At 39.5% G+C, this 12,836-nt stretch overlaps 1 protein-coding gene across 1 annotated transcript in view; it reads left to right on the top strand.

Moving 5' to 3' along the window:
• Positions 1–12,836, top strand: part of CPQ (carboxypeptidase Q) — a 1,977,691-nt gene that overhangs the window by 204,168 nt on the left and 1,760,687 nt on the right. Inside the window, exon 2 of the mRNA XM_085605212.1 lies at positions 1,786–2,245. Within this exon, the coding sequence (XP_085461338.1) occupies positions 1,813–2,245 (433 nt within the window). The 5' untranslated portion in view covers positions 1,786–1,812. The remainder of the gene's footprint in view (positions 1–1,785; positions 2,246–12,836) is intronic.

The raw sequence follows: 12,836 nt of genomic DNA, 5'->3' as shown, positions 1-12,836 counted from the left end.
CACATGTAGAAGGATATAGACTTTATCTTTCCAGAACTTGTCGGTTAGAACTACACATTTGTTTTTTTGTACTTTGTTAGTTTTCACAAGTAGTCTATCATAAGCCTATGAACTCATCTTTTTGTACTTTGCTAGTTTCACAAGGAGTTATTCATTAGGACCACAAACTCCCTTGAACTATTATTTCTGCAAAGATACATTCATAAGGATTGTGAACTCGGTGTACATTTACATCACTTGAACAGTAGGAGCCAGTAGGATCACATCTGACAAACTATTTTTTGTAGGGTATTAAGGTACTGATGAGAAGTAGCATAAGACAGTTGAAGTGTTTTGGTGATTCACGACATTCACAAATGCTTTCCAAAGCAAATTAAATACAATAGCTCAGCCTGTTGTTTGCAGTTACCATATTCCTTGCAATTATTTTGCATCTCAGGAGAAATATCAAGTTTCATTCCAGAGAAGAGAGTGCAGAATATAGGAAATAAACTTCCAAAGTATAGTTCCAAGTCAGCTGTGTATGTGAGACTATTCTGCCAGTGTCAGACTCACATGGAGGATGTTCTGGATCCCATTGACTAGGGTGGAGGCACTAGGGGCCACATGTACAAAATTTAGGAATTGCGATTTCCTAATTACAATTCTTACCAAACACAATTAGGAAATAGCAATTCCTAATGTAAGAAAACATACACGTTTTCAGTAGTGATTCCTAATGGGGTCACAGTCAACCTACCTCATGAATATTAATCAGGTAGGTCGTAATTTGTGACTCATTAGGAATTGAGGCTATTACAGGGATGGTGGCCTGCTAGGGTCAACAGACCACCATGTCTGTGATTGTGTTTTAATAAAGCAAACTTTTGTTTTAAAAGCAGCCCGTTTTCCTTAAAGAAAAACAGGATGTGTTCAGATAGGAAAAAAAAACGTCGAAGTTTTATTTTTTAAGACATCTAGGAGACCTCCCTTGGACCACTGCTGGCTCTTAAAAAATGTTTGTTTCAACAATCACAAAGGGGAAGGGGTCTCGCATGGACCCGTTACCATTTGTGAATTATTATCAGCACCCTTGAGGGGTCAGTAAAAAATGTATGTTTTGCAACTATGATTCGGTCGCAAAACATTCATACATACCAAGGCAATTCAGTATTAGGAAGGGAGCCCTAAATACGCCCCTTCCAAATACTGAATCGCTAAACACATATGGCCCTATTTTTTACAAATTCCACATCAGGAATTGAGCCCACCCCTGTAAATGTCAATGTCAATGCAGACACAGATTTGCTACTGAGATGTTAAGAGCTTGAAAACCTATACCTTTGTCATACCTTTGTGTTTTGTCAAACCAGATAAGTAAAATGTATTTTTCTGCTACCTGAAGTGCTGACTTTGATTTTACCGAGAACTCTTGACTTCAGTGAACCATTAACAGTAGTTTCTTTCGTCCTTGAAAGTTCAACCAAGAGGGAAGGTACGACCGTACGAGCTCTTCTAATAGCATTGTAAGGAAAAATTTGAGTTGTAATGTACATGCCCTGAAATTAACAAACATGGAAAAGAATGAGAACTGCTTTTGAGACCCAAGGTAAGTGGATATTGACAAATATTTCTGACTTTGAGGAACGAATGATTTAGACAAGTATTTTATATTCATGTTCCAAAAATTACCTATGCCTCTTTTCATAAGTACTGCTAATGCAGTTGTGATGTGTAGATGATTATGTGTTCAGTGTCCACTGCACTGTTACTTTGCCCCTAACTCTACGTCATTTCCGTCCACAGCGCATACCACAGGACTCGCTGGGGACAATGGCGCACCTTTACTATGCTGCCGTCATCACCCTTTGTTTTTTGGCTTTATGCATGGGAGGAAACATGTCTGGAGATAAAACTCGTCGAAGGACTTTCAAACATGTGAAAAAAGAAATAGCTGCTTATTCTGACATTGCCAAAGAAATTATTAATCTAGCTGTGCACGGCAAAGCCCAGAACAGGTCATACGAGCGGCTCGCACGTTTTGTCGACGCCATCGGTAACAGGATCAGTGGATCTCGGAATCTCGAAATGGCGATCAGATACATGCACACAGAGCTGCAGAAAGATGGTCTGGAGAACGTTGCCCTTGAGCCAGTGAAGGTGCCACACTGGGTGAGGGGGGAAGAGAGCGCCATGATGCTGGAGCCGAGGAATCAGAGCATCGCTGTTCTGGGCCTAGGGAGCAGCGTCGGAACGCCTGCAGAAGGTACTATCGGATGCATAAACAAAGTGTGGTTTTGCTACTCCATGGTTTATACGAAAAAAGAATAATAATACAATAGTGGTACCAGTGCAAAAGTATGTGGCACACACCACAAACTAAATATTGAGGGCTCCTGTAATTATGCGACAGGTGAGCAGCAAATTAGTGAAGCAGGGTGGACTAAATTACGCGGCAGGAAAAGGCAAATGATGCGGTATAACGAGTCACATTTTTTGTATTACTTCATTATTTTGTAATCTTTATACATGGCAATCAATACTGTCGGGGCAAACATGTCACCTCCGTATTAGCTTAACTACCAAATGCAGAAATAAGGAGCAGAAAGGTGATCGGTTGGCCTTTGCAAAGCGCTTTCCATTGTGCGTGAACACGTCCCAATGCTTTTAGTAACGTTTGTTCCAGAAACAATTTTTTGTTAATATCTGCATATTTTGTAACAGTTGTGGCAAATCCATTGTTATGCGAAAAACTCCACAGATTTGCATAATTCCAGTGGCCATGATTATATTTAAGTGATTGAATCCTAGGCTTCAGCTTACAGAAAGTACGAGAGAGCTGAAAAACCCAGCTCAAATCAGGCTTTATGCTGCAAACTATGCTCCCCCCTCCCCTCCCCCATGGGCTTAGGCCCTAGGTTCCGCAGGTCTGGATGTATAGTCTGTTTCTGAGTCAGCTTCCCTCTCCTAAACATTTAGGGGCGTGTACATGCAGAATGAACTACATCGTAAAAAGAGAATTATTTAAGTGACATTACACCAGCATATAGTGATATTTTGACTGAATATAGAGCAATCTCTGAAATATATATTCTTTAAATACTGTAACTTTTTTGTAGACGCCTGTATGTTCATGTAAACCTCCTAAAGTCTGAAGACAATACATAACCCTTTATTAAGTCATAGAGTAATATTTCTGCCTAGGACACATGATGAAACTTTCGAAAGGGTCTGCTGTTTTATTGTAGGTTTAGAAAGAGACATGCTAGGGTAGACTTGCAGCCAGTCTCAACCATCAGACTTTATTTAGCGATTGTGATTTAATTAACCCATAAACTTCTTTCAAAATAAATGGTGGTGCATTTGCCATCACTACATAAAGCACATGATTATGAGTTTAATTTTTACAGGTTACCGAGTAAAGGTATTGTGGATTTGAATCATTTCTTAAAGTACAGGCGAACTTCCTTTAGTGGTGTAACTAGTCACTTAATGTATTGTTCAAGCTAAGGGATTATGATATGAAAACATTTGCCTAGTTTTTGTCATCTATGTCTACCTAAGGTCAAATAGCTTAATTAATAATATCGGACCACATAAGCTTTGTTGTTCAAAAAAATGAATGTTACAGAATACCTCAAGAGCGTGACTACCCTATTGACTTCACAATTTTGTGCATGCCATTGTTTTCTTTCAATCAATGAACAGAATTGATCACTCTGTAGCAAATTGCATTTTCGATACAATTCATTAGGGAGGATGTCCATTTTTGCACAGTTCTAAGAACAAACACTAATAGGCGATATCAATGCATTTTTGTATGTGAAATAAATGAGTTGCATAGCAATATCACATACATCACTGACAGACACCTCTGTCCCCTCTACTCAGAATGCATAGACCGTTACTTCTAGGTATTGTTTTGGTGTTTTTTTCCAACACCCCTCAACATCCAAAACTGCTATTTGACCAGACGAAAAAGCAATAATTATCTTCTCAATGCATAATACATCTGCATAGATAGTTCTGTACAAATCATTTTTACACTGTTTTAAAAACAATTTCGCTGACGATATCCCAATAAGTACACAAAGATATACGCTCTCACCATACTTTCTTAATATAAACTTTGAAGTGGTCATAAACGATTCCTAGTTGCTCGAGGATCAGACTCTACAGAGCCATATTCTGCTTCAATTGTACCGTCAATTTTGAATTGACATAATTTTGTATTCTTTTTAATGGGTATTGTATTTTTGTTCTTAACATACAATCCAGAAATATAAATGTGATAAATTATACAGCTACCAGTGAAATTACTCTTCTGGTAAAAAATGTTTTACTTGCCATACATGGCAATTGTCTAGGCTGCTACAGTATACATTCGGGAGTCTCTGCTCACCTTATTGCTTTGTGTTGGAGGTGAAGTTTTACGATGGGACTATGGACCATCTCCTTTTTTGTGAAATGTCTTCTTTAACAACAGCTACTGAGACTTTGGCAAATAATTAGTTATACCTGGAGTCCTCTGTATCTTCCCATATTTGTAACACTGCTGTTTCAGGGGATTGTATTTTAGGAGTGTTCACCATGGTGTTTATTTGTTATGGGACCTTATTCCAGAATTGTTGTATTTTTGGGCAGTGCAACATTGTATAATCGAGAATACCTGACTCCCCACAGTTTCTCAGATATTTACATTTCATACTATCTAAATGTATTTATCCAGCTGTGTTCTAGTGTAATACTTTGTTTGCAAATTAATTTTGAATTTTACCAGTTGCAAGCCTGCCCTTATTGCATTTTCTCCTGGGTAAACGAGGAAGTCGTGCTCGTTTTCCTCACTCAATTCTCTCTCTTTTTCTAATTTTGCTTAAATTTTTCAAGGTTGTGCTACTAGTAAGAGTTATGCATGTCATGTAGACAGACTTTATTGGAACCTTTTCTATAAGCAATCGACTTTCGATGGGTGTGTAATGTTGCAAATCACTACCTTATGTATTATTTGCTTACTGCTTGACGTATCATAAGGTAATTGAAGAATTGCGTCTTTTGAGAGTTCATGTTCGTGATGCATTTAGGCAAAGGTCAGCATATTTTTTGTCTCACACATCACCCAACCTCTAGGTAGTAATCAGGTCCCATTCCCAAATCCCCAATGACCATTGTCTTCTGGAATGAATCTACTCACCTACAGTGTGATGTTCCTGGTAAATTTAGCTTTCTAGCTTGTCTAAATATTCACTATTCTCCATGCTTTTATTACCACTTTTGCTGGGGTAGATATACAACCTTTTTGCTGACACCTAAAAAGTAATATGTAATTTCCCCCTTACCATCTTGTGTCTGTCCAGCCCTGGATGGACCTGACAGATGGCTGAAGACCCACTCATTTACTGGATGTGATGCGAGGTAGTATCTGCAGATATTCAGTAAACCTCTAGTGCCGCTGTATTTTCCCTGATACAGTATTTCTAAAGATACCATGGTCCGACCTCTTTCTTAAAGCAAATCCCTCAGTATTGCATTTATTTCCTGAAAGAAAGAATCTTATACCCAAAATGGGACATTCTGTTGTAGAAAGAGGCTCTTAGGGAGTCCATCATCTTGAGAAGTGCTGCTGTTCCTAGCAGTGACAACAGAATTCTTTCCAGACCATCATTTCTGCTTTTTAAAGATCTAGAGCTAAGTTTTGTTAGTAGAATCTGGTTCCATCTTTGGTGACGTGGAGACCCAGGAATGTAAAACTGTTTTTTCCCATTCTAAAATAACTTACAAATGAACAGCTTGGCATCCATTACTCACTGGGTATAGTATTCATTTTTCCCAATTGATGCTAAATTCTGAGACTTGCCCATATATGATAAATGCTTCCATGTACAGAAGAGAGTTCGAGATGCTGCAAAAATACGGCAAGACAAAGTTTACAAAAGACTGAAACTGGTGGGTGACGAGGATCAGATATTTTATTATTGAAACAGCAAATGCTACAAGTCATATACAATGGAAAAGATCCTGGAAAAAAATTGGCAAAAAATAGTAGAAACCATTAAATCACAACAAGAATCTGAGTCTTCTGAGAAAGCAATGACCGCCAAACCCGGTGCCCATCAACTTAGAAGATCAATGGCTACCCCTCATCCACCTCTAACAACTGATCAGAAAGCAGAGGATCTTCAATGTGTTTTCTGTGGTTTCTCCAGAATAAGGGCCAAAGGGATTGACAAAAGAAAAAGTACAGAGTATGCGAGTCTCAAAGAACAAACGCAGCTAGTTTCTTTCAAGATGAAGTTTTCAGCCAAGAAGCTGATCTAAGCAGCCAGATAAATGTATTTGCAGTGGTTATGTATGCCCACCAAAACTGCATGCATGCATACATTCGAAAATATGAATGTACAATGAGCTCCCAATGAGCTCCCAGCAGCAGCATAACCCCCAACCTTCAGTTAAGTTTGTACTACTTGAAAAAGCAAATGAAGTTTCAAAGCTGCTCTTGAGTGCTGGCTATGGGTTCACACTCAGTGAGATCAGAGAAATAATAGCCAACAATGAGGAAACTGTATTGATGAAATGAGCCACTTATGGTGTTCTCAGCTGAATTGACTCCTGAAGTTCTTGCTGCCAAAATAAGATCACAGGATGCAGTAAAATCTGCAGTAACCATTTAAAGAAACTCCCTGATTTAGATTTTGGACTTAATGACACATTTTATGATACCCCAGAGCTCCACAAATCATGGAAGTAAACAAAAAAGGCTAATGTTTTCTTAACATTTTTTGCATCCTTGTTTAATTAATATCAGCAAAGCAAAACTGTTAGAAACTAAAGTCCTTGAGTTGAGAACAGAAGCCGACAACTTTGATGATGGCTTTGAAAATATAAGTGAAGAAGTGGAAGACAATCTCATGAACCAACAGGAATATGCTGTGTAAATGTACTGCCTTTTTCAAATCATTTTTTCTGACATACATCACAGCAAAAAGAAAGCTCGATGACTGCCCACGCAATCTTTGACAAGTGCAAAAGTAGACAGCTAACCACTTCAATGAATAGGATTGGTGTATCAACAAGTTATAATGACGTAGTACAGAGCAGGAACTGTGATAGCAGCTCATGCTATAAAATCCTGTGAAGCCGACAGCACAACACTTCCATGTCACTTTACCATGAAAGGATTTATAATTGCTGCTCTTGATAATTTTGATTTTGAAGACAGCTCTTCTTTGGAACATCCAGCACACAATATACTGCCATGGTGCTTCTCCAAGACTGTACCAATGAAGTAGCTGCTGGACAACAAGCCGCGTCAGCTGTATGCTTAATAAACGAAGCTTAAAACTTATAACTCAACTGCCTTTCCAACCTGTGCAAAATAACTACAACCCATCAACATGTCCCGTCTACCAGAAAGTTTCAAAGTGGCTGAGGACAAGGATCTTCTTCTACCTGATGCTGCAGTCTGCAAAGCTGATTTAACTGAATGTATCATATCGCTTATTCGGTGCGGACTGAAGAATGAAGAAAAGCCAGTTTCTCCGTGGGCTAGAATTCATGCTCTGATCTCCCAGAATACTGTCCCACTGAAGAAGGTTGGGTTTTTACCAGTAATACCATCTCCAGGCACAAACTGCACAACAGTATACACAGCTCTGAAAAATGTCCAAAATGTGCATGCTCAGCTTGAAGACCAACCTATCCTGCCAATTTTATGCGATGAAGGTGTTTCCCATATTGCAACTGACATTTTTATGAGCAACCCAGTAGAATTTGATGACCTTTATTCAATGATGGGCGTTTACCACGTGACAAAAGTTGCATTGCAGTGTGTAGTTAGTTATCTCAGTGGATGTGGCACAGACGATGCACTTATTGATGCTGAAATCTTTGGAAGCAAAACTGTCCAGTCAGTATTGAGTGGAAATCATTATGTTAATTTGTTACAAGGTATGCTCATCAAATCTGAGCTTATAGAAATATTGAATTGGAATGCTTTCTAGAACAAGAATGATAAATTAGGATTTGCATATCTTATCTCAGATGTGAACAAGACACAGGGTGCACTTGATTCGAAAGACATAATGCAAAGCCATGCATTGTTCAATATACTCAGTTCAAAAACAGAAAACCTGAAAGCAAGTTTGTAGAGTTTTGTCAAAGAATGCGATGAAAAATTGGAACTTTGTAAGTGTTGGGGAAATATTTTACACATGATAGTTCTAGTGAAAAACATTGTAAATGCTGACTGGGAAGGTGATTGGGAGCTGCACGTGAGACTGGAGTCACAGATTACTGTGTTTTGTGAATTAGAGTGCATAAACTACCTGATATGTATTGGTCCTGGTATTTAGAAAGAGTGAAGAAGCTAGAGGTGGAAAAATCATACCTCTACTGAAAATTCATCCAAAAACATTTGGTGGTGAAAGACAGAGAGGGAAGGTTCAATGCAGTGGCTCCAGATATGAAACTGGAACAGACGATCCAGAGATCACCGAAAAGCTCCAAGGGAATTGTTGGTCAGACACGAAAAAGTGAATATGTTGCTCATTGGAAGCTAGTTTATCATGATAAATTAATGGATCATTGTGAAACTGTTCCTCCCCACAAACTTATGGAAAAGAGAAGGGAGTTTTAATGAACAAGTTCACAACCTTCTTCATTTCATGCAGCAGCGCAGAAACCTATTTAAAAATGACTGAACCTGTGCGACTACACAACTTTGTGACCAAAAAAGACACGTCTAGTAGATATCCTGGAACATGGATCAAAGCTATATGCAGAACGGAAGCAGGAGAGATTTGTATTGAAAGAGAAAAAGCAGTTTGACATAATCACTAAAGCTACACTTCCACGCTTCAATTTCTATAGTAAGAGTGTGGTCCAACCTGCCACTACAAAACAGGTTGCAAAAAAAGTCAGTGTGCACCTTGCAAGAGCTGCTAATTGTCTTTGACAGGTATTTTGCACTATCTGTCAGAGAATGTGAGAGAATCAGGGGAATGTGGAACAAGTAGAACAATTGACTTTTCCTGCATCAAAAATTCGACACCTATACCTGTGCAACTTGATAAATTCTGGTCATCATCATCGGACAAGATGAATTTGAAGATATTAAATCACCCAAAAATTGCTGATGTTTCAGTAAACACCGAATTTCCAATTATTGGAAGTGGAATTATTGTAAATGAGGAGTTGGTGCCTGCAGAGCTATGTTCAAATGGTACGGGCCACATTGATCGAGAACTTAACAGCAAATTGGAGGAAGCTGACCTTCGTGTTGTGCCACATGTTGAGTGGGCTGTTTGAAATAGTTCCAATTGACTCATTGCACTGTGAACTGACACATATGTTATTATTGTGCTACTTAGATTTGTTGCAATGTCCATTAGTCAAGGATTGTCAGAGTTATGGATACGTTATGTGTCAGACGAAAGGATTGTCAGAGTTATGGATACGTTATGTGTCAGACGAGAAAAAGTGCTTAATCCCGCTTCATATTATGTACAAGAAACTTGACCTAGGGAGGCTCACTGTTCTTATCAAGGCACATAATCTTACGGGTGATGACACCATGGGCAAAATTGGAACAAAGCTTGGAGCTTTCACTGCTGAACCTGTGAAGTTTCTAAAAGGATTTGCTGAGACATAAGAAAAATGTGATTTTAAAGACTTAGAAAAAATACCTTGCGCATGTGTGGAAAATTAGTTAAGACTCTCACACATTTGAAAATCTTTGGTACAGTGAGTTTCAGAGATTAGTCCCACTAAGTGACCTTCCACCGCCATGCTATTCTGTGTGTGGGCATATTAAAAGAGCATTCTACTTGATCAGAATATGTGTAAATGTTTTGGATCATGCATATGTAGAGAAAGATCCGTGTGAATTTGGTTAGGAAGATATTGATAAGGTGTAAAACCTCCAAAATTTCTAAAGCCTCTATCCACAGAACTTACACGTATATGTCCTTTCAAAACCTGTGCTACAAAAGGATGTCCCTGTCGATATGCTCTGACACCAAAATGAAGTATGAAGGTCGTGGTTCCTGAAATATTACATCATCACTGCAACACATCCGCCATTTTTAAAAATACTGTCCAGAAAAATTCAGCCCGGATCAGCGATGCCTGCCCAAACTAAATTACTTCTCTAAGGTACAAAGACACAAATAAAAATCTCTGGGCAGCAATTTTTTTTACAGAGGTATATTAGGGGGCTGGGATTATATATATAGCCACTCTTTCATGCACAATTCTCATCCTTGTCAAGAATTTTACAATATTCCTGGACATGAACTGCACTCCATTATACGAGATTAAAGTTTTGGGAAATTCCTCATCCACAAAGACTTCTTCAAGGAATCTGATTTCATAGTTTTGATCACAAACCACCTAGTGTGGTAATTTATTAATTTATTAGAATGATTATGTACCTGTCTCTAGACACAGACCTAGCTGTTGGGCCCAGAAAGTCTTATCACTAGTCTTTCCCTTTTCTTCCCAGCCAACTCCATGCATCCTGCATGAGGCTATCTCACCACTTTTGTTTTTCACCACTTCTGTCACTGCATTATTCACCTTAGGCCACCAAAATTACTGTCTCAATCTCCTTTGGTTCATGTTGTGATCTGGATGATACTCATGTGCTATTTGGATTATAAGCATGCCTAGACTTGCCAGTGGAATTCTTTGACTCATTCTCACCAAGATCCCTTCACATATGTTCAATTCCTCCTTCACTTTGTAGTAGACATTCATTTCCCTATTGTGGCACATCTCACTCTTCCATCCGTTTTACACACTCTTTTATTGTCCCCAACAAGGAATCCTTTTCCATTGCAATTTCCCATTCTTCTTTCTTGAGTGACACTTGTTCCTGACCACCTAACACTCCTTCCACGATAATTTCTAAAGTCTGCGCACTCCATATACTCCATTTCAAACTTTTCTTCCATGTCTGACTGCCAACATCCACCTTGATATTTTTGATGTTACAGTATCTTCTAAACCATTGCCACCTTTAAACAAGTGAATCAGCGGTTTGTAATCAGTTCTGACTCTGAAAGGCTTCCCCTACACAAAGGGGCCTATTATGATGGCGGGCGGATTGCCACCGCCCGGTCGGCAGTGGCGATCCGGCCGGCAGTGGCAATCTGCCCGCCATCACAACTACATTTACCCCCGCCATATTACCATGGCGGGGGGTACTGCGGCCGACGGAAAGTCCGTCAGCCGCTTTTCCACCGGTCGGCAATCCGCACGATTGCCGGCCGGGCGGAAAAGCCCCACAATATGATGGCGTTGCCTTGCAGGCACTGCCATCCATATTATGATGCTTGTGGTGGGTATGCCTTTCCATGGCGGAGATTCCGCCATGGAAAGGAATACGGTAAATCACTTTGGGGACCCATTGCGGGCCCCCAGGGGTTCGGGGGGTGGGTGGCTGAACTTGGGGGGTACCTATGTTACCCCCCTTCATTGCCACGCACAAGGTGGCAGGCACCGCACGGTGCCTGTCATGTGTGCATGGCAATGCACAACATGCCACTTTAACATTGCGGCGGGTGCTGCTTACAGCACTGCCTGCCGCAATGTTAAAGATGCCAGGGTGGCGGTCGCATCCTAATTGGCCTCGCGGGACCGCCGCACCTCTGGTGGTCGGTCCCGTTTTCCGATACGGTGGTCCGCCCGCCATCGTAATGGGGCCCAATGTATTTAAAATGTTTAATACCCCAACAACATGCAAAGTTCTCTCTATTCTCTTTCTTGTCCATCCTTTATTTGTGCCTATACTGCTCCAATTCCAACATTGCTGGCCTCCATCGTGACATAGGTTTTTGCTGATACGTCAAAATGGCTTAACGTAGGAATTCATAATATGCCTTTTTTAACTTTCACAAAAACATTTTCACACTTGTTTTCCCACTCAAAAATGGCATTTTCTTTCATCAGAGCTCTGATGGGGTCCACAAATTCAGTACATTTTATCACACATTTAGAGCAATATTCTGTTAACCCCTAGAATGATTTAGTTTCCATTTCTCAGGTTCCGGTGCATCTCTTATCACTGTAACAATGCTTTTATTGGGTTTTATACTATCTTCCAAAATCTCATGCGCTAGATAGGTCGCTTGTTCTTTCTTTAACTGATATTTCTCAATTGACATTTCTTCAGGCGTTCCATCACTTCCTCATAACCCATCATGTTCAAATTCATTATTTCCAACTTTGAGAACATCATCCTGAACCATAAAACATTTTTAAGTCCTTTTAATATTTGTTTCATTGTCCTTTGGAACAGTGCGGAGGCTGATGCTACCCCAAATGGCATTCTTCAATATTGAAAAGCACCAAGTGGTGTTGCAAATGATGTAAGATGTCTCAAACCTTTGTGAAGGTTGCTTTTATAGTATGCAGCAGGTAATTATACTAAATATTGCCCCCTCCCCACCATGGTTAACATTTTGGATATGTTAGGAAGAGGTTGTCTGCCCATCCATATGTGTCTGCTTAAGTATCGAAGATTAGTGGGATGTATTTTTCCCCAAACCTTATCCCAAATTTCAGTGGGCCATAGGCAATTGAAATCAGTTTCTCAATGGAGTTCAATGTGTTATTTGGGTCTAATTACACTTGAGGTACTAAGATCCTTACATTAAAGAGAAAATGTCTTATATGCAGCCTCACAAATATTAACAGTACCTTCCCCTGGGACCTCAGTCATGGCAGAGGCTTGTGTGTTAAGTGCATGAAACTAAGCTCAATTAAAAGGTTAAAACCAATATCTACTTAAATGTTTAAGAGGAATATTATATATATATATATCATATAATAAAAACCACTCTGAAGAGTATTAGGTATAT

The sequence above is a fragment of the Triturus cristatus genome, chromosome 5_1 (assembly GCF_964204655.1).
Source record: "Triturus cristatus chromosome 5_1, aTriCri1.1, whole genome shotgun sequence".
NCBI classification, from domain to species: Eukaryota; Metazoa; Chordata; class Amphibia; order Caudata; family Salamandridae; genus Triturus; species Triturus cristatus.
This window is presented reverse-complemented; position numbering and strand designations above follow the sequence as displayed.